Below are 23,571 nucleotides of genomic sequence, written 5' to 3'. Positions count from 1 at the left end.
ACCTCTGAAAGTCCTCAAAAGCCAAGTGTCACAACTATTTTCATACTACTACTAAGATGTTACAGATCTGTCTCTTGAGTTCACAAGTACACAGTAGGGCCCACATGCCACGTGACGGAAAAAATCATTGTGACACCAAGGGAGCATGAGAAACTCGCTGCTTCTCAAACCAGGTGCTACAAAGATGTGCAAAACATAAAATAATGTTCTTCTCATTAATTAACTGCTTTTGGAAGACAACTATAGTTTTTATTTAAAAAAATGGCATCTATGGGGCCACTTGGGTGGCTCAGTGGGTTAAAAGCCTCTGCCTTTAGCTCAGGTCATGGTCCCAGGGTCCTGGGATGGAGTCCTGCGTCAGGCTCTCTGGTTCCTCTCTCTCTGCCTGCCTCTCTGCCTACTTGTGATCTCTGTCCGTCAAGTAAATAAATAAAATTTTTTAAAAATGTTTAAAAATGGCATTTATGTTAACATGCAGTGGGTTTTATTATTATGTTTAAATGAATGAACACGGCTAAGTATCTCAGTTATTAATTTCTAATACAGTAATTTCTGATAGATACAAACTACATAAACAAAAGCTCTCTGGGCATCTTCAGTAATCTAAGAGACTGAGTGCTGCCACACAAAAGCAACCAGTTAGTCTTCTCTTCATTTTTCCAACTTTCAGGAACTGTTCCAAACACAGTGTGTGCTGGGGGCTAGGGCAATGCATAGGTAAAACACGGACAGGCGTCTTCAAATTTACAAAAGGAATTACTTTAAGGAAGAAAGTGATTGCCTAATCTCTATTGTCACAAAAAATATGCCTTTCAATATATCAACAATGTTTGCCACCCTAAAAGAAAATTTTCCTTCCAGAGCAAAGACAGGAGAGAAGATCTGATTCTACCATTAAGCCAGGAAAATGTGAAGGTTTTCAGCCTCGTCCTCCTCTTTCTTCAATACTCAACACAACTCTGATGGGTTTATGTAAAACCAAAACCAAATCTGAATATGAAAGTCTAAAGAATTGATTTAAATCCACATTAAAGCTGGATCACTTTTTAAACTAAGGATTTCTATTTTATAAGCACTCATTTAAAGTCAGTAAAAGTTCTCATTTACTTAAAAACTTCAAGATGGTACCAGAAAAAATAGTCTTTAAAATCATTTTAATAACAACTGTTTAATTAACTTATTTCTTAGATGGAAAGCCTGGAAGGTTATTTAGGTAATGGCCTACAATCATATAGCATAACTTTGTACATATGAATTGACTGGGACCCAATACAATCTAAAACATAGAAATTCAAAGACATTTCTTAAGTAGTCCCTCCAAGAAAAAATGGCTGGAGAGAGACCCCCAAACTGTAGGTATTTCAAGTTATACCCACACACAGCTAAGACCTCTGCAGCATTTTCAATATTAAGAGAAGAGGCATAACATTCAAAAAGGGGCAGAAATTTCCGTCTTCTTGCTCATCAAAATAGTTCAGACAAACTACACACTGAGCTAGAGATGCAATGGACAGCAATGCTTTACCAAGTCTGAAACACTACACAGACTTCAAGATTGTGTAACAACTCATGTAGTCACCACTGGAAAAGGTATTCAACACAAATAAAATGTTTGAAGAAACTGATGTTCATTTCTTTTAATACCAAAGCTTTAAAAAAAATGTTTAAACATGGTAAGATAAAACTTTCCAAACACGTATTACATATTTGTATACGTAACTTTACCTTTTCTTGATGACACAGAGTCAAAGTACCAGACTATTATCAGAATATGATGTCATACAGTGATGTCCTCGAGGCTGGCCTGGCTGTCCTTAAACTAAATGGTCGACAGATTTTCATGGTTTGTCTATCTCCTTCCAAACTGTCATTCTGAACTGCTAATAATACTCTAGGACTGGGAAATGAAATAATCAAAATTTCACATAAAAACAAACATATAGACACTTTGTGACTAATGTGTGTTGCTCAAAAGCATTTAAAAAGAATTATTCCAAGTTTCTCAGCTGTGTTGTGTATTGATGAAGACTGCTAGAGTACATCTTAATGAATGAGGCATTACTGTACATAAATATTTAAACAAGTTCATCTATTAACAAAAAGATATAACTAAACATTAGTATTGTTGCCTTTTTAAACAAAGTATTCTATAACTTTAAGGTAACACTGGGTTCCAGTTTGTTTTCCTCCCAGAAATGGAACATAAATAAATGTCCTATTTTAATAATATCAGTTTGTCCAAACAAAGGAAAAAAAAAACTGAGGTGCAATCATGTCACAGTTAATGCATGTCTGCTTCCAATACATTCAAAGACAGTATTTTTGTTTAAAAATCAATAGTTAAAATAGGACTTCTGCAGTCTGAGAATTCAAGATACTTAAAAAAATTTGTAAATACACATACATGCAAATTCTTCATATATACAAATTTTCACAAAATTAAGAAGTTGCAAAGAAATTAGAAGGATTACGGTGAATCTGACAAGCTACATTTAAATGCTTTACCACTGACATATTCCTGAATATAGCAGTCATAGTAGTTTTAATAAATTTTCTACATGGCCTTTTTTTATAAAATTTTCTCTTTTAGACATAAAAGTTAATCACTAGAAGTCTTCTGAAATTCTAATTTAAGAATTCAAGATGTTCTCAATTCACTACTCATATTTTAAGGCCACTTTGGTAAAGGCATTGCAGCAAGAACACAAAAACAATAGCATATTTTCTAATATTTATTTTTTTCACCTGCAAACTGTAGCAAAACATGATCAGCTTTATTATGCAGACAGGTATCCCTCTACATTTTTAAAGAATTTAGGTATGTATAAATAGAAGAGCTCTTTAGAAAGGAAAAATTCAAGAATGAATAAAACCTTCCAATTTTGACTTTGTAACTTTCCAGTAGCAATGGTTAAAATGATTTTAGGTCATTCATTCCAAGATATATGACAGCACCTTAAAAGTGGCTGATCTATTTCCCCAGTAACATTTCTCACATAACAATGTGTTAAAGTTACAAATACTGATATGCACAAATAGCTAATTTCTAAGAAAAATATGTACAGTACTGCAGCATAATGAATGTGGTATCTGCAATAACTTAATATTAGCCAATTTTTAATATACATGATACCGCTACCTTTTTCTGCCAATTCACAGGTTAAAAGTTGTTACTGGAGCCCTCTGTTTTGCACATATTACCTGGTGTTTAATACACAATGCAGGCTTTTTAAAGACTTTTCCTGTGTTTAAAGCTAAGATCAGTGAAACAAGACAACAGTGCAAGAGGCGGAGAGATGTAATGTGACCACGTAAAAGTTCGTTCCAGTAAAGTGTCTATATAAGGCTATAAGAAAGGATTGGTTGATGAGCTTCCTGTTGGAAATTGTCCTGTTGGTGCACCAGTCTAAAGGAAAACACAAGACAAAATAAAAACACAAGTAAGGGTGGTATACATGTGAAACTATGAAGATTTAACTTTGATTAATTAAATACAACAACATTCAGATTAGAAATTATTTTATAGTTATTGGCAATCATACTGATTCATTATTGTTATTAGCAACATGATATAATAAAACTATTAGGTGTCAGAAGCTCTGTTATGGGCTTTAATACCCATTATTCCACATAAATCTTATAACAGAATCTAAGAAAGGACTTGGCCCTTAAGAAAACACATTTATGATTCAAACCAAATCTGAGTCCAAGCCCTTTTCACACAGTTCACTAAATCTACAGCTTTTCATAAAGCATTACTTAGACAAGAAAACAGTTTCATGCTATAAAATAGCTTATTTACTGTCAGTGCTTTGATCTGCAACTAAGTAATGTGTGTGTGTGTCTTTTTTAAGTCAAAAAAAGGATCATGCATGATAGCTACCTCAATTTGCAAAATCTTTTACTGTCACATCAGTAGAATAGTCACATCTTGCTTCTCCTAATTTGAAGATAACACACAAATTATAAAGTGCTTAAAATTGCATCTCACTTACCATAAAAGGATTACTAGATACTCCAGCAGCTGCAACTTGACCAAAAGGGGTTACCACTGGCTTTGTTTGTCCAAATGCTGCAAAACCTGCACCTTGTTAAAACAGAATCACCAATTAAAACCTATACCTTTCAGAGACAATCTGATGCTTGCTTATAAAGACTCATAAGATGTTTCAGAGAAATTCCTACTAGAGCAACAATAATAAAATATCAATGTTCAACTGTTGAGTCTCATGCTTTCAAATACCAGAGACAAACTTCCTGTGGCACATGTAACAGTTCATACAGCTTCTCAGAAATGGTTTCTTCTCATGTGTCTCAGCTATGTAAGCTGCTGACATCTGAAGAATGGAATTAATAGATGACCTACGACTATCTGAGACTAGATGTGAGCAAAACACAATGGATTCATGTGAACAGCACAATATTTGTTAGGAAATATTTTATCATTATGGCTCTGCCATGGACCTTATTTCCAAATTTTTATCTAACCAGAGACACTAAATATAGATACACAATTATAATTTAAGAATAATCTTCAAATTTATGGACTTTCAAACTTCAGCAAATAAGCTTAATAGATAAAAAAAAAAAATCCCTGGTTTCTAGAACAAGTAAACTCTAACCACAATACAGTTGCCTACTTGGAAAATTAAGTCTATGTCTCCCACATACATAGATTATACAAAAGAGCAGATCCACAAGTTTTCTGATGCAAAACAAAAACACTCAAGGTATACAAAGTTTTCTTTCTTTTTTTTTAAAAGATTTTATTTATTTCTTTGACAGACAAGAGATTACAAGCAGGCGAAGAGGCAGGCAGAGAGAGAGGAGGAAGCAGGCTCCCTGCTGAGCAGAGAGCCAAATGCTGGGCTTGATCCCAGGACTGTGGACCTGAGCCGAAGGCAAAGGCTTTAACCCACAGAGCCACCTAGGTGCCCTACAAAGTTTTCTTTTAAAATCAACAGACATATTAGAACAAACAAGAGAAATTAATAAGAAAGAGACTGGGGCAGTGGGGAGGGAGCACCTTGGTTGCTCAGCCAGTTAAGTATCCGGCTCTTGGTTTCGGCTCTGGTTGTGATCTCACGGGTCTGAAATCAAGCACCTTCTTCAGCTCCACTCTTAGAGGAGAGTCCACTTGATGATTCTCTCCCTCTGTCCCTCCCCCAATTCACACACAGGCTCTGTCTCTCTCTCTCTCTCTCTTTTTCTCTAAAATAAATCTTTTTTAAAAAAGAAAAAAGATAAAAGACACTGGAGATTCTAAGAAGGGGTACTCTTTACAGAGTCTCTGATTTCTCCTAAATCTATAACCTGGTCACAAAAACTTACCAAATCATTCAGTTCTCTAAGGCCCAAAGCAACGAAGGCATCTATATTTGTGTAGTAAATGTTTAGCAGACAGTGCCACAGCATTCTTTGGACAAGTTTTTCTGTCCAAACATAAAAGATTATGATACATAAAGGATATCTAAAGTGGACTTACAGCTAGCCAAGTGATAGATCTTACCATTGGCCTGTTGAGAAAAAGCTGTCTGTTGAGGAAAAGCTGCTTGGGCTGGGAAGGCAGGCTGCTGGAAGCTGCCGCTGAAGCTGGTGGGAAGACTATAGGGAGCAGGAGTTCCGAAGCCCGCAGGCATGCTCATGGAAGCGGTGCCAAAGGTTGCAGCTGACAGGAGAAAGCAAGGGCTGATAACTAATTCACAAAAGAGCAGGTTTTGCTCCTCATACCACGCACTACAGAATGATTTCACTTGAAAAACATCAACTTGTACACTAAAGGCACCTTAAATTCCAAAACGCTGACAATATTAGTAATAAGTTTTAGTACTATACAGTTTAACACAATCTATAAATGTTGTTCTCCTGAAACCCATGACCAGAATGACACTAATAAAGCTATCATTTGAAATCGTAAGAAAATTTTTCAAAGTAACTAAAAGTCTAAACAGCAGTCAACTTTTTTAAAGCCCATCATGCATGTCACATGTGTACTAATATACATTTGTTTTTAATTTTATTTTGCTGCATACAGTAAAATCGCCAAAAATTGAATTTTATCCACTGAATTGTCTGCTATAACATAGTTAAGTATGTTCCTGATAAAAACAACTTTTAAACTTCTAAAAAATAGTTTATTGAAAATAACAAGACTTAGAGGAGAAACAGAGTTAGAAGCAGGCCTCTTAAAAACTATACAGCTTTGTAAACAGAGCCCAAAAGGGGCTGAAGAGGAATGGCTTTCCCTAATAAAACCACTAAGACAATTAAAAGAACATGTGAGGTTCTTAATACATCAATTCCAAAAGAAATATATGGACCACCATATCTTATTTGAAAGATAAGTACACTGCTTTGGAATAAGGGGTTTAAAGTTAGGACTGCTAAGTTGTAGAGGTGCATAAAGACTGCATAAAATGCATAAAGATTGAAAAGGGAGTGAAATAGCATTCTTACTGATTCTATAAGATTGATATAGGGTGAATGAGCATAGTAATCTAGACTGCACTGAAATCAGTGTATTAACAATCACTACACATGTGGTACACTGCCATCACTCACCCATTTATGAATTACTTATAACCTAATTTGTATTATAGAAATGCATGTAGTAGGGGCACATTGTTGGCTCAGTAGGTTAGGCATCTGACTCCTGATTTTGGCTCAGGTCATGATCTCAGGGTTAAGAGACTGAGCTCTGTATCAGGCTTTCGGCTCTACGCAGGGCCCAAGATTGTCTCTCTACCACTCCCCTGCCTGCCTCTCTCTCTCTCTCTCTCTCTCAAAAAAAAATTTGAAAAGGAATGCATGTAGTAGCAAAACAGTATATTACTAACTGCTAGTGAAGATTAAAAACAGCACCTTCTGAATGTATGTTCCAGAAAAATTCTTGGTAAAGTAAGAGCCAATAGTGGTACTTTTAACACAGAATACTAGCAATTTAAAATAATGAAATATTGTTGGCATGACGCTATCAAAAACATGATAATTCACTGTATTTGCTTTAAACATTTTTTTTAAATTTACCAACTTGATCTCTATTTAAGGTACAGGAATTAATACTAAACATGTTACACAGATTATATTTTATTTTTAAAAAACCTTGAAAGTCATGTTATAGATACTCCCCAAAGAAATCCTCATATCCTATTGTTTATAACTATGCAATTTGTCTCAATGAACCTAATCATAATGTCAAATTTTTTTGAAATTACAATTGATGAGAAAACAGGAGAAACAAGCCACTAGAAAGCAAGTGAATTAAAGAATAATAAGCACACTGCAAAGGAAACAGAAGGGTTTCATAACAGACAACAATGCACTGACAAAACTTTGACAAATCACTTTTTAAGAAAGCACTAAAAAGCGAAACTTGTATAAGTTAAGCAAAACCAAACCCCATGGAATAATGTGGTAAAATGGTTTTTGGTGTATCAAAAATGTGTCAAAAGTGCTATGAATTCAAACTCAAGGAAAATAATCAAAAAAGCTATTAACATTCTAATGTGACCATGGAGGTAAGCGATAATGCTTTTCAGCATTAAAACACAAATCACAATTTTTATGCAACTTTAAATATAATGTAACCCCAATGCCACACATCCATGCCCACTCCATTGTAAAACATGGAAAAAACTTAATTCCACATGCAAGGATCCAAAACACTAGCAGAAGCTTCCACAAGCAGGTAGACAGATTGCCACACAAATCCAGGTATCAGTTGTGGCCACCTACCAAAATGAGCGTGAGGGAACACTTGAGAATGCATTGCTCCAGAAAGGCCTTATGGAAAGCCATAAAGAGACCAATGTCAATTAACTTAAGGATAACTATTGTCAAAAAAAAGTAAATTTGTTTCATTAGAAAGTACTAAAATTAGAATATACTGTTACAAAGTGGGTAGCATAAGAATATATAATAAAAACATATCCATAAAGTCCTTTAATTTCAACATTCATGACACTAATATTTAACCTGTTTGAAAAAAAGGGAAAATTAGCATAATAAATACCAGAGGAAAGAAATACCAAATGAAAAAAACATTTATGAAACCCATTTTTAATTAAACACTAACATTTTTTTTCATGTCAAGATAAACTACGGCCATAGAAAGACTTTGTAGGCCTCATGAGTTACACCCTATGCTATTCACAGGATTATCTAAAATGACCTAGAATCTAACTTTCACATCTAAAAAGTCAAATCTTGTGGACAGCACCTGAAGGATGTTTGATTATTTTATTTACAGTTCTGTACACTACCTAGAAATTCATAAAGATAACTCAAGTCAACTAAGTATGATGAGTGGGAAATTATTTAGTGTAAATCATCAGAAAGGTGAGCACAACTTTCAGCTTATAATGTAATGGCTGAAAAGAGAAGAGAAGAGAAAAATCCATCTTGTGTAAATCTTATCAGGCATAAATGAGGTCAGAGAGGTTACACATAAATACATGTAAAGAAACAGAAAGCAAATTAGGTTTTTAAGTACTAGAAATTTTCTGTTGGTTTTAACTAACATCTGGAGTGGAAATGTTTCTAAAATATACGTCCATGCATTTTAAATTAGTGTACTTAGCCAATTAAATGTGGGAAAACAGAACCAGTGAGAGATCAGAGTAGTTAGGGTCTTCATTCTGTCATTTTCTAACTACAGAATGTCATTTAACTTCCACAAGCTTCTGTTTCCTCATTTGCAAACAGGAGGCAGAGGGAAGGATAATAGTACCTACCTGAAAAAGCTGCCACGAAGATAAATTTAACAACAAATTTTTAAAAAGTACTGTAAATACTCAAAGGATATATTTTCCTTCCTAATAACTTTAAAAGATGGATACTTAAGAGATACATCAGTACTGTGTTCTGAATTCAACAAGAGGGTAACTGAGGAAGAAGGATATCATAATAAATAAGTTAGGTCACTCTATGTTTATTTCCTTTCTTAAAATCCGTAAGTCTCTTGAGAAGTCCTGCACTAATAGTAGTAATGGATTAAACTGTTTGCACCAGTGTTTCCCATATATGTTTGGGCATAGAACCCTTTTCCACGGAGTATTTGATAACATCTCAAGAGACATGCTCTCCAAAATACACTTCGGTACAAGCTGACCTTTAGTCAACAGTGACTGTGACCCAATATTAACTGCCGTAACCTCAGTCTGCAACAATGATGCCTCATAAGTTTTAGTCCTGCTGCTATAAAACTTTCAGACTTAAGAGCTTTTTAAGATATAATCTACATTATCACACTATTTGTCCACTTAAAGTGTAGAATTCAATGCTTTTTAATATCTTCCCAGGGTTGTAAAACCACCCTCACAATGGAACTGTAGCACATTTTCATCACCCCTGCCCCAAGAAATTCTTTATCTACCAGCTGTCACCCTCCCTCCCTCTCCCCTCCCCTCCATTACAGGTCTACAGATATGTCCATTCTGGACATACCACTTACAAATGGAATCACAGGCTATACGTTACTCTATGACTAGCTTCCTTTAGGCCAATGTTTTCAAGGTTCATCCATGTTGTAGCATGTGTCAGGACTTCATTACTGCTTATTACCAACCAAATTTCCATTGTGATTTTAACATATTTGGTTTATCCATTCATCAGCTGATGCCATTCCGGGCTGTTTCCACTTTTTGGCTATTATGAATAATGCTGCTATGAACATCTATGTACCAGTTTCTACATAGATGTACATTTTCATTTCTCTTAGGTATTTTTCTTAATGAGTGGAATCAGTGGAACCAGCAGAAACAGTGCTGGTTTAAAAGGGTTCTAAACTATTACAACTATTAGATTAGTCATTAATCAATTCTGAAAGTTTAAGGCAAACCCATCAATCAATCTCCACCTAGGTAATAAAATAAGGATGCTGGCCTAGATGCTACTATGCTTCTTTCACCTCTACATGTCTGTTAAGTTTATCTCATTGGGGGGGAGAGGGTAAAAAAAATCCTTTAAATCATTCATTCATTCATTAAAATGAAGTTAGGAAAATAAAGACTATTCATTCCTCAGGAAAGGAGAAATTTAAGAATTATAAGAGAATTTCATAATAATTGAGAATTATATTAGCTGTTAGATTTAAGGTCTCAAAAGCTCTATAAAAAATGCTATTATAGAATCCTAAAATGAAAAAGGTCTTAGGCCATCTTGGTTAATATCCTAATGAAGGTTTCTATGTAATACAGTAAAAGAAAATTAAAGCCCCAAAGCTTTATAAATGCAGAAGAAAAATGATTATTAAAATATGTATTTCAAGAAAGAAACATTTAAAAAAAAGAAATATTTGTAAAATATTTAAAATTTTCAAAGAACTACTATGCAATACCCTCTTTCAAAGGCTACCTCATATTTAACAAAATATTTGAAAGCAACAAAAAATATGTCCTAAGAACTAATATTAATTTTGACATGGGAAATTTCTAAGCATAGTGTATTTTATCAAAATACTTTTTATATTACAACTTCAATAGAAAAATTAGTAGTTAACATTTAATTACTTTTAATAGTTTATAAAAGCTTAACAAAGGTGATCAATGTCATAAATCAAAGCGGTTTATAATGAAAAACATTTTTTACCTTGAAATAAAAATTTGGGGACATAATTTCCTTTCAATAACCTGTGCTTAGCCTAATACTAAAGATCACCTTAGAACATCTGAACATATATCATACCTACATAACTTCCTTTCAATAACCTGTGCTTAGCCTAATACTAAAGATCACCTTAGAACATCTGAACATACATCATACCTTTTATATTCATGTACATCCTACACAGATCCTTAACGTTAAAGGACTTTCATACTCTACATAAAACAGAAGTTAAAAGAAATTAAGAAAGCCCTTAACTCTAATGACAAACCAATTTGGAGGTACAATCATGAAAGCAAAATAATCGAAAGATTTACCAACTATATAGGATAATGCAAAGACCAAACACAGTGATTTGTAATTTTCACAAAAACTCTGCCAGTAGGAGAATATTGTTCACATTCTATAGAAAAGGGTAACATTAAGACTCAGAAAAGTTAGATCAATATAAGCTTAGTCAAGGTACAATCTGGGTTTCCAACCTTCAGTTGTCAAATGGTATTACAATAGCTATAAAAATAGTGACACTACCTTGCAAACAATTTTAAACACTCAACAAATGTTAGTACATCTTCCTAACATCTTTACTCTACTCATTATGAAATTAATATATAAAAAGATATCTTAAGATCATCAAACATGTAAATATGAAGTCAGGATTTGAACACAAGTCTGGCTGCACCCAAAACATATTCACTTAACTTTTCTAAGCCTCACTTTCCTCAGCTGTCAACATGTATTTGATGAGAGTTAAGAGGACTAAATAAGACAATGTACAGAACCCTTTGTGCCCAGAGACATCATACATATTCATTCCACCAAGTCAAAATAATATGCTAATAATTAGAAATGTTCCATATATTTTAACTGATGAATATTTCTGTCTGAAACAGAAATTAAATCACTAAGTATAACTGAATTAAAACAAAAACAATTTAAAGAATTATTTGAAATTAAAATACTTATTAAACATCTATTATGTGAGATACCAACAAATCATGACTGAAGAAACTCCTACTACCACAATTCCTGATCTTGCCAATGACCAAATTTGCTAATAATTACCAATTCTTAAGGCACAAATTATGTTACAAACACCTTATTCTTTCAAGATTTCACATCAATATATGCTATATGCTTAAAGATTTAGTTCTAAAATTATTGGGACATGTGCACAAGAACAAAGCTGGCCAACTTTAAACTAATGGGTTTCATGCTATACCATGTACACTTGCTGACACCCCAAGATACTGGCAAATAGTTCTGGTGTTCAGGGTGACAGGACAAAAATCAAAGAAATGCAATATAAAAGCTATGTGGCTGGTGTGCAACATGAACCAAAATGATAAAAGGGAAAAAATAAAGAAGATTAAAAAATTATCAAGAGAGAATATTCAAATATTACACCCCAAATCAAATCAGGTTTGCACAACTTAAAAAATGTGAAATGTTCTCAAAGAGAAAAGCACTAGAAGACCTAATTGCTAAGGCCTCATGTAATAAAGCTAATGTGTTCCTCACCAAGTCATGAAGAGCAAAACACGAAACAAAAAAAACCTCTCACAAATTTTTCCTATTATGCATGAGTGAGTAATAACCAGTAATTCCAAAACCAGACCACCAAATGAGTCAGAATTGCTGTATTCAAAAGTCCCATCTCAGTCACAAAATGGCATGGCTGGAAGAAGTCACATCTCCATGCTTGGGGCTGCCTCACCTGAAGAATGAAAGCTGTGACTGATCCATGGGGGCTGCTAGAGAACTGCTAGGGTCCCTCTCAAATATTAAAGTCCAGGATTTTATAAATTTTTAGCTAGTGTACTCTTTATGGACAAACTCTTCCATCCACTTCAGGAAGAAAGAAGAACTTTATTTTCTGATGTTCTTCTCATGGCGTCTTTGCAATAAATAAACAACTTTTCCAAGTTTTCTGTTCTATAATCTATACTTATTTCTTACCTGTTGCTCCTCTGGCATTGGTCTGAAATGGATTTGTAGAAGATGCCACAGAAGGACCAGCAGCAGCAACAAATGGATTTGTAGAAGGCGTAGCTTTAAGAAATTATAAAAATACACTATAAAATCTAATATATTTGTATTCAATTATCAAAAATATTTGTTCATACATTAATGAGGACAGAAAACTAGAGCTTTTGGGGGCGCCTGGGTGGCTCAGTGGGTTAAAGCCTCTGCCTTCAGCTCAGGTCATGATCCCAAGGTCCTGGGATCAAGCCCCGAGTCATGCTCTCTGCTCCGCAGGGCGCCTGCTTCCTCCTCTCTCTCTGCCTGCTTCTCTGCCTACTTGTGATCTTTGTCTGTCAAATAAATAAATAAAATCTTAAAAAGAAAGAAAACTAGAGCTTTTTGATAAATTGTTGCTTTCACAGTCTTCCAGTACACCTAAGAAAATGCAATACTCTGTATATATAAGCTTTATATGTTTTATAAAAATCTATCTATCTATCTATCTATCTATCCATCCCAGAAACACATACCTCCAAATGGAGCAGGCACACTTGAAGAAGCAGGCTGTGTCTGTGCAGAAGCACCCACTGGCACTGTTCCAAAAACATTGCTGAAAACAAACACAGAAGGAGTTCTTTTTATTTTCTTAAAGCAAAGGTAATCAGTCTAAAGAGTGGCCATAAAATGTGGAAACAGTTAATACTGAGAATACTATGTATCATAGCAGTTCTTAAACTATATGTCTCAGGACTCATTTACATTCTGAAAAGTTACTGAGAATTCCAAAGAGTCTTTGTGTAAATGTGCTGTATAAAAACAATATGTAAAGAAATTAAAACAGAAAATTTTTTAAATGTCATTGTTTTAAAATTAACCATAAAGCTATTACATGCTCACGTAACTAGCATTTTTATGATAGAGAATTATATTTTCTGAAACCGAAGGACCTTAGCAAAAATCAAAAATTTACATTAATATCACCACTCATTTTATTAGAAAAGTAATGTGAAGCTGTCAAGCTCATGGCGGATTGAAAAATTTTCTAAAATTCTAGTATTTGCTTGGACGTGTGAATTTTACCAATTATTTTCCTTAAAGTGACAGACTTAAATATTCATTTTTAAGAAACTTTCTGCCAAATATCCAAATCTGAATAACCATGGTATATCATTCTTACTTTTAAGGAAAACCAGTGTTCCATAAAACAATGGATGTAGTCATTATTATGTGTGGCTGGTTCATTCCACAACTTAAACAACCACACACGCTGACTTTCCTCAAGTTACCCACAATACTTCAACATGCAGTAGAAATTACTTGATAAATACCTTGCTTGAACACATAGAAAGTTAAGAGGACATTATTTAAAGGTCAGGATTTAATCAAATTAGATTTTCTTAGAAGATTTATGTTAGGCAGGGCACGAAAGAGGGGGAGAGAATCTCAAGCCAGCTCCCTGCCAAGGTTGGAGCCCAATGTGGGGCTTGATCCCACAACCCATGAGATCATGACCCAATCTGAAACCAGGAGTCAGACGTTTAACCAACTGAGCCACCCAGGCACCCTAGTAAAATTAACTGTTTTGTCAAGAATATTTGTAGGAATATATAAATAAGCCACAGGGTAGTAATGTACAGCACAGTGACCAGTCAATAATATTAAGGTGCATACTTTAAAGTTATAAAGAGAGTAAATCCTAAAAGTTAGCTATGTATGGGGACGGATAGTAACTACATTTACATGATCATTTCACAATGCACACAAACATCAAATTATTATGCTGTACACCCGAAACCAATATTATATACCAATTACATCTCATGAAAATAATTAAAAAGAATATTCAGAAGAAAAACTAAATCAAGACTATCCACAAGTAAAACTGAGTATGTGCTGGTAAGAAATATAATGACAATTAGATGACTACTAGTACAGTTTGGTATCACGGTCTTAATTTGTGCTAAAGTGTTGGCAAGTTTTTACTTGTCACTGCTTCTGTACCATCATATCAATGTCAATACCGAAAACACAAATAACCTGTGAGAACTATTATGACTGTAGTTTTAATTTCAAAGACCCCTTTGAAAGGGTCTCATGTACCCTAAATGTTCCATGGACCACACAGTGGGAACCACTAATATACTGTAATATAGTATCAATAAACCATTTGTTATGTATACCTATGTTTCCAGAGTTATAATTACTTTATAATTAATTAATTTAATTAATTTATAATTACTTTGCTATAGGTCACTATTTCTTATGTCTAACACAGACATCCTAATGAAACAGGATATATACAAATACTCTAAACTTTACTTCTTGGATTCAGTTTTCCTGCTTGGCATATAGAAAATTAATTACTGGAGAATCCAAGTAGTTAGTGTTACAATCTTCCCATTTCTCTCTAGAAAAGATACTGAAGGGAAACAAATAGATACTCAGGTAACAGTACTGTGGTGGTAAGTCACCTGTACTTCTGCATCTGTTTTCTTTCAGAAATATAAAAGTTACAACTACAAGAGTTTTTAAAGCTTTATTGCTGTTAAAATGTGTTAAGACTTCCTGTTGCCAAAAATACCCTCACATCAGATATATTTAGACACCGATGAGATACAAAATTGGATCTTGGGTTCTCTTGCAAACATTTCTAAAAATATTTATTTACAACTTAAGCTACAACATGTTACTTTCAGTGTTTAGTCTTCATGACTAAAAACTGTACCTTAAAAGTATGTAATTTTCGAAATGGATTCTCTGCTCAGTATAATTAAATCTGTATATAACTCCTCACTCTGAGATGCATACATACCCTCAACTATAACTTTAGTGTTCAAGAAAGAAAGTTAACAAAACCTTTGATTAAATAAAAAGATAAAATGACAATTACTCAAGGATATTTGAATTAGCAAATTAAACTCAGTTTCTGCAAACTATAAAAATATTCAAGAATTTAAAAAATATATCACCAGTCATTATTTAACATTATTATTCAGAGTCGGAAAAAAAGATAACACCACGAAGCAGGAACACTGACTGAGACAAGGTACCTGCTAGCATTACTTGTGGAAGTATATGCGTTACTGGAAGTAGCTGCAGAGCTGAAAACGCTGTCTAGTTCTGCCAGGGCTGCGTATTTGTCTGAGGATGCACTTGACTGAGTGGGAACTGAAACCACAGAACCAACAGGAGCTTTACCTGTGGTCCCAAAGCCACTCCCCTGATCACCACCTATAAATGAACAAAAAAAAAATTACACTGAAATTTTAAGTTATGCTTACAATTTATCAACCACATTTGCCATGAAACATGTGTAAATTTAAAGCTGATTTAAAGCTAAGCAAATAAATGGACAGAACTCCACAGTTTTTTCTAATTAACTACCTAGAAACCACTGGATAAGATTAATTGCTACACATACCACTGTGGTAGAAAACAAATGCTGTTTCTGTAACAAAAATGAACACTGTAACAATAACATGTCTAGCTTATGTATAAAGAACAAATTCTCAAAGTGCTACATTAACATCTCCAGAACAGGTGATTCTCATTCAAGTGAACATTCAGATTTATAAAATGCTAGACTCAATGTGAACAACTCATTAATAATATCATTTTCCCAGGGTTGTCCATGAAAAAATTAGAGACAGTAATAAAAGGGAACATTCTCAATAGCACTTACCATGCGCCAGGCACTGTTCTAAGCGACTGAGATACAACAACACATAAAAAATTCAATGCTATTACTACCCTCATTCTGGAGATGAGAAAGCATGGTCAGAGATAGATCAGGATGCAGACTCCAGTCCAAAAGCAGACCTCTGCTGTGCTCTACCACACTATGCATTTTGAAAGGCAAAATACTGGCCATAAGATCAAAACCAGCTATAAATATATACTGTAAAAATAATGGGTTTAGTTTTTTTTTTAAAATACCAAAATATTAATAGCAAAAATAGTCCAAAATAAATATATTACAAAAACCACCACATAACCCTCCAGTCAGCATTACTAATAGGATTTATTGGTCCTCCACCACCTTCCAACAGTGAAGCATGCTTTCTAAGACAAAATTAAATTTTGTTGTTTAATTTCTTTTAAAATTAGAAGCATACAAATAGTTTCTAGGACTTCCAAAAGGCCTCTTACTGGATTATGGTAAATACTCATGAACTTCTAGTACAGATAAAATTTCTTCACAACTATGAAAAGCATAGTGACCTTAAATTATAATAAATACAACCACATGTAGAGAACTGTTTAATATACAAATTTGTATTTATTTTGTTTAAAGCTTAATACCTTGCCCAGCACTGAAGATATTGTCTAAATTAGCAAGTGCTGCATATTTGTCTGTAGTCTGTAGACCAGCTTTGTTTGTTGAAACTTTACTAACAGCTGATGCTGTTTGATGACTCTGGGAAGTATTGAAGGTTCCAAAATCAGCACTGGAGGATTTGGGGAAGTTATCAAAATGAGCAAAATTAGCATTTACTGATCCAGCACTTCCACCTGTAACAGAATAAACAAAACACTTAAAATTTCTAGACTTCTCCCAAAATCCTTTGATAGATTATGTGTTTTCTTCCTTAATTAAGTGTTCTACAAACAATCTTATTGGCAAATGGCATTTAACTTTAATCATCTATGTATGACTTTTTATAGTTTGGGAAACTACGTTTTCAAAGGCAATGGAAACATGTAGGGTAGCAAGTTACTGTGTATTATCTACACTGAAGTGAAGACTAATTCATAGAAGAGTAATTATTCCAAGCTACTCCATGGTAGCATGGAATAATAACCAGAAGAGTAACTCCATGCTAACTGGGTTTTAAACTCAGTTCCTTTATAGACTATTCAGTTATCTATGTACTATCACTTTTTACTGGTTCTTCCTGAACAGTCTTCATAAGCAAGACACAAAGTATCTTATACTCTAAGTTCTTAAAGCTCCAATAGAGACACGGTTGAAACAAATCCCAGGGTACAGATTTAAAATGTTTAAGATGTACTATTTTGATCCATAATTTCTTAAAATGTGGTGTTTGAGCTTTAGGCTTATTTTACTTGAAGAGCTAATATTTAATTCCACATAATAATTTAATGTACATATAATATCATGGTTGTCCTCAGTAAAATCATGCCCTATTATATAGTTCAAAGAATAAAATTTATAGTATACAATGCATAATCTAAATATCATACCATTTTTTAAAAATTTATAGATCACAATTCACCTAATGGTCATTACTGTATATAGCCTGCTAAGAATTTAAAGACTATTCTGTCCTCTAGAGACTTCTCTAAAGTACTATCAAAAGATTAAAGCCAGACTATTTTCATTCTATGCTTTTGATGCTACACTGTTGGTATTAGTTCTTTACACCTACGTATTAGTTTCAGCAATCAAAATAGTATATACAATTAAATATTAAATGATAGCAAAGCACAATTACAGATATTCTAAAAAACAGAAAGATACAGTTCTATTGAAAAAAGAGAACACACTTTTCCAACAAGTAGTATTATAGACATTGTAAAATTTACACTGATAAAATATCTTTCAGGAATTAAACTCCAGTTGTTTTCAATCAAAACTAAGTAATGTGTGTTGATACCGAACACTGATCTGTTACAAGTAGCTGGTGAACAAAGTACATAATACTAAGCTTTTAAAATTTGATGAAATTTACTTCAAATTATTAAAAACTCAGTAAGTCAACTCTTTTTTTGTATACTGTTGTGTTCTCTAAGTCTGAGTTTAGTAATAGTGAAAAGAGAATAAAAGTGAGAATTTCAGAATGATTATCATTAAAAGATGAGTAACATTCTATAATTGGAAAAAATCCATGAAACATAAAACATACAAATTAGTAAAAGATGCCTACTTGACAACAGAACTTACTGTTGGAAGCCTGGAGAGGAAAAGCTGAAGTAAATTCACCAAAACTGCAGCTAGATGAAAGCATTCTAAATGCTGGACAGCCAGAAATTATGTAAATGATGGAATTTAAAGAAGGGGGAAAAAAAAGAAAAATGAAAGAAAAAGCTTTAAGACAATACACAGAGTTAAAAGTTGAAAGAAAAATAATCAGCCAAAAATCTAAAGGAGGGTTCAATGAGATTCTGAAAACAATACATTTTATGAGAGAGTACTCAATGTTTAAAGACCAATTCCTGCACAGAAAACTATTTCCAGTCTGATTAGAGTGATTGTTCAAAGGTCTCCTTTTGACTACTAGTATTTATCTTCTCAAGCTTGCTGCCCTGAAAATTGCTTATATTTTTCTATCTATGGAAGCAAACCATTAGCTTCCTTTATTCAGAGCCTAAATCAATGTGGCCTGAGATTCTAACAAATTTTTATCTCTGTACTGCTCCTGTTCATAAAGAAATTTAAGGGAGATTCATATGCAGGAAAAGGAAAAGAGTAGACACTGAATTAGATAACACACCAGATAATTTAAAACAAAACCAACCAAACAAACAAAATGAACATGGAGAAAAATAAATATTTCAGGTTTCCCCAGAGCTTTGTAAGGCTTATAGAATTTAAGTTCAGAATAATTCTTCAAACTATATCTAGAGAGTTTTGTGTTTTAAAAGTAAACATTGAAGCATAATGCCAGAGAAGCTCTACCTGTAGTTTGGGGCTGAAAAGGAGAGTGACTCGCTGTGGGGAAACCTCCAAAATTACTCGAACCACTAGACTGTCCAAATGCATCAAAGTTTGCAAAATCTGCATTTGCAGAATTCTGAGCTGTAAATGGTAAGGAACAATATATGTTAATGAATATGAAAATTATAAATGGAAAATATGACAAATGAAATTTGTGAAAAGTTTCTGTCTCACAACTCACTTTAAAGAGAATACATTTAGAAATCAAATCTTAAATCCTACCAGTGTTTACTGAACCCACTTTCCAGCAATTCATTAAAAAGTATCCCAAAATTTCCCCACTTTGTATTAATAATAAATGTGTACATACACAATACACTTTGAATAACCTCAAGAATAGTACAATAAAAGTGATTCTATTAAAGGAAACTCTAAGAGCATTAAATACATGAATTACAGTGATGTAAACACAGATGTAAGTTTATAGATTACACTCTGAAAAATTCAGATTTAAAATGGTAGTGACTCATCAGCTATGTGAATCTACAATAATGATACAAAGAAGTTTAAATTCCTTTAATATTCTTTGGGTTTTTCCCTAAGCTTACAACTATTTTACACCATGGCATATAAAAATTAAAAAACTGAATGTATAACAGGGACATGATTTCCAAACAAATCAAAGATATCCACATTCTGTTAAAAGCCTGCCAATCTTCATATATATTAAAATTTGAGAAATGATGAAAACAGTAAAATTTATAACATTAGTGTACCTCAGACTCAGTGAAAAAGACCCAACTGGTATCTTCCCACAGGTCATCAACAAAAAAAGAGCAAATTTTTAGGCTTCTCTAAACTTAAACCATGTAGCTAAGTAAAATAACACAAAAGTTTTTTTTTAAAGGCTAAAATGGATGTTGAATAAGATTTTTATAGAGAATATAATGAGAAGTGGCTGATGCGCGGGAAAGGGAATGTTAAGTGGGAAGAATGAAAAGCATGCTCAAAAGATAAAGGTTAAACGCCATCAACATAGTAAAAGTCAGCCACTTTAAATCCTTTGCAGGCAGTATCACTTCAAGGAAGTTCCTGTAGAAAAAATCTTGTAAATGAGTATGGCTATATCTAACAGTTAAATAACATGAGTTTTATAATAATGAAAAAAATTAAAAACTCAAATGGCCAGTAATGCAGAATCAATTAAATATAATACAGAACACTGCAGAAATATAAGGCAGCCATTAAAAAAAAACACACACACACACACATAGAATATGTAGTTCTATTAAAAAATGCTTATCACAAAGTAAGTAAGATAATTAGGTTAAATAAATTCCAAATACATTTCATTTGCCAATTTTGTTAGCATGGTATCACACGCACGGAAAATCTGTATTTTCATTACCCAAAGTAGTGAATTTCCAGATTTGGTTATCATTTTCTTCTTTGTTTGCTTGAGTTTACTAACCGTTTGCAATAAATATGTATTCTAACTTACACAAACCCAAAAAAAGTTACTAAATAAGAAATTTTCTACTAACAAAGTAAAACATTATCCTAGGAAGATAATCAGGAAAACTTACAGCATTTTATGTAATTATTCTTTTGTGTCTATCTGAAAGGGTATGACTGCAGCAGGGGGAAATGCACCTAAAGTAGACCTTTTTTTTACTAGACACCCGAGCCACTTCCCTTCCTATGTCCTCACATCTAGCACATCTGACAGGTGGAAGTGCTATGCTATATATACATATCACTACTCACACTCTGTTCTTGAAAAACCTTTTTTAAACACATTTGTCCTAGCTCTCAAACATTATACAGTGGTATCTAAATTAAAAGGCTGCTTATTACATAACAAAATAAATTTTGCATTTTCTGGATACTCTGAAATCTTTTTGTTGTTATTTCTACTTCATATAATAAAATTCAATTTCTTTACAGGCTGATATTTTACTTTCCCAAAAATAAATACAATGAAAGATAAACTAATAAGTTATAAATAAAAGATAAAAGTATTGAAAAATATTTTGGAAGAAATATGTACACAAGTTTAAATCATAAATATAAATAAAAGTTTAAACCTAGTTACCACTTAGTATAACCAAATAAGCTTGTGAAAAGGGAATCTAAACTAATCAGAGAATTCCATCTTAACATAAAAACTGTACAGCCTTGGGGCACCTAAGTGGCTCAGTGGGTTAAGCCTCCCCCTTCAGCTCAGGTTATGATCTCAGGGTCCTGGGATCAAGCCCCAAGTCGGGCTCTCTGCTCAGCAGGGAGCCTTGCTTGCTTCTCCCTCTCTCTCTCTGCCTGCTTCTCTGACTACTTGTGATCTCTGTCAAATAAATAAATAAAATGTTAAAAAAAAATTGTACAGTCTTGGACAAGTCCCTCAACTGCTCAAGCTCTACCAGTTTATTCACTAGCAAAACAACAGGATTCAGTAAATGGCCTGTACTTGCAAATCCAGCAGTATGACTACAAATTCAGCAGTATGATTCTATAATTTATAGGACAACGGAAATTAATTTTTAATAACTTTGGAACACTAGGCCCAGAAGAGGAAATTCTACTAAAAGACAAAGGATGTCGAATATTTAACTTATAAATAATACAGCTATCAACCAAAAGAATGAAAGAATATGGTACAGGAAGTTCTCAAATTTAGAGTAGGTTGTATTTCAAAAAACAAGTTCTAAGTTTTTTGAACAACCTAGTTGTACATTTGAGAGTAAATGAAATGCATCTATACCTTGGAGAAAAAGGAATTAGGTCCCTATGCTGGTTCATCACTTATAACCGCCAATATATGTGAGTATGTAGTCTACAATAATATATATTCTACAGTTAACTTATATTTAGACCATTATAGGGAAAATATACATTTAACACTTTTGAAACATCATCAGGAAACAAATCAGTTCAACATAATCCAATTTGTTAGTCAAGTCTACTTTATCACATTTATAAACATTGGTGTTTTCCAACCAGAGCACCAAACACATTAATCAAATACCTATTCATGAGAGCAAAGCAGCACTTTGTAATGCTTCTTTCAGTTTTTATATGGAGACACTGAATCTACTCACTGTCTTCAACAACTGGTTATAGTAACTTTTAAAACTGTTAAGTATCATAGAATGAAATTTTAAAAACCACAATTTTGGAAAATAAACACTAATAAATTCAATAATACAAAAATTACTATCTGGAACCTCAAGCAATCTCTATACAAAGAAATAAAAACTGAACAGAATGTAAAACAGGAAATATGCTTTTTAAATATAATCTTATCTCAAAGACCACAAAGAAGTAATCTGTTTAAGAATTTAATGCACGAAAGTTAATGAGCCTAAACCTTGTTGAAAACTGTCTTTCATCTCCAGTGAAATAGGGGTACTCAGGAGAAAGGAAGATAAACAGAGACCAAAGTAGAAATGGACTACCTTCATCAAATTCAGCTGAATTTGTTTCATCTACACATATTTAAATTTTTCAACCTCAACACTTAGAAAGAGAACATTTCACATTAAATAAATCTTTCCTGCTTCTCTTAAAAGAAAATCATTGTATCTAGTAATCCTGAGCCTGGGTATCCATGTGGCAACAGGGGATTAGAACATCCCCCTTTGCATGTGGTTCCTTCATAGTATTACTCACTAGTGTTAACTGGGTGGCAAGACAATGAAGTTTAACACCCCTAGTACAAAATGTGACAAAAATCAATGACAGTTTATAGTTCATAAGTTTGTGGTATGTTTATTACCAAGCAAAATAACTCTTAAATTCTGTAAGTTAATTACGTTTCTAACTGCACCAGTACTTCTGTAGAAGTTGAGTTTTCCTGAACACAGCAATAACCACACCACTGATACACATCCTCACATACCATGTCAACCAGAATATTCTGATGAAGATGTCTGGCTTTTAAGCCATTAAACTATCTGCAAACATAACAGGTTTCCCTATAAAATAATGCTAACTAGACTGGCATATCTGAATAATTATCATTTGCTATTAAAAGTTCCATTTGTCATATCAATCTGTATGGGAAAAAATTTTCACCTTAAAAAGTTTTTAAAAAGACGTGCCTGGGTAACAGTTGGTTGATGTCCAACTCAGCTTTTGGCTCAGGTCATGATCCCTTGGGAGAGTCTACTGAGGATGCTCACCTTCCTCTCCCTCCACCCGCTGCACACCTGCTCACTTGCACATCTCTCTCTCAAATAAACAAATCTTAAAATTTAAAAAAAAAAAAAAAAAAACAACAACACACAAAAATTTCAGGGCACCTGGGTGGCTCAGTGGGTTAAAGCCTCTGCTTTCGGCTCAAGTCATGATCCCAGGGTCCTGGGATCGAGCCCTGCATCAGGCTCTCT

General features: G+C 33.5%; 1 protein-coding gene across 10 annotated transcripts in view; it reads right to left on the bottom strand.

Moving 5' to 3' along the window:
* Window positions 1–1,622: 1,622 nt before the first annotated feature.
* Window positions 1,623–23,571, bottom strand: part of AGFG1 (ArfGAP with FG repeats 1) — a 74,859-nt gene continuing 52,910 nt past the window's right edge. The window contains exons 6-15 of one of the 10 annotated variants that reach the window (XM_045078809.1): window positions 19,208–19,327; window positions 18,473–18,544; window positions 16,870–17,079; window positions 15,618–15,798; window positions 13,098–13,177; window positions 12,562–12,654; window positions 7,735–7,782; window positions 5,510–5,668; window positions 3,996–4,081; window positions 1,623–3,406 (exon numbers count right to left, since the gene is read on the bottom strand). In XM_045078809.1, coding sequence (XP_044934744.1) covers window positions 3,347–3,406; window positions 3,996–4,081; window positions 5,510–5,668; window positions 7,735–7,782; window positions 12,562–12,654; window positions 13,098–13,177; window positions 15,618–15,798; window positions 16,870–17,079; window positions 18,473–18,544; window positions 19,208–19,327 — 1,109 coding nt within the window. In that variant the 3' untranslated portion in view covers window positions 1,623–3,346. Of the gene's footprint in view, window positions 3,407–3,995; window positions 4,088–5,509; window positions 5,669–7,734; window positions 7,783–12,561; window positions 12,655–13,097; window positions 13,178–15,617; window positions 15,799–16,869; window positions 17,080–18,472; window positions 18,545–19,207; window positions 19,328–23,571 lie in introns of all 10 variants that reach the window. The other 9 variants (XM_045078808.1, XM_045078811.1, XM_045078810.1 and 6 more) reach the window with 9 other exon arrangements.

Source organism: Mustela putorius, unplaced genomic scaffold (genome assembly GCF_011764305.1).
Source record: "Mustela putorius furo isolate JIRA1106 unplaced genomic scaffold, ASM1176430v1.1 tig00000275_pilon_pilon_pilon, whole genome shotgun sequence".
Classification (NCBI taxonomy): Eukaryota; Metazoa; Chordata; class Mammalia; order Carnivora; family Mustelidae; genus Mustela; species Mustela putorius.
Note: the sequence above shows the minus strand (reverse complement) of the source record. Positions and strands in the feature narration are given on the sequence as shown.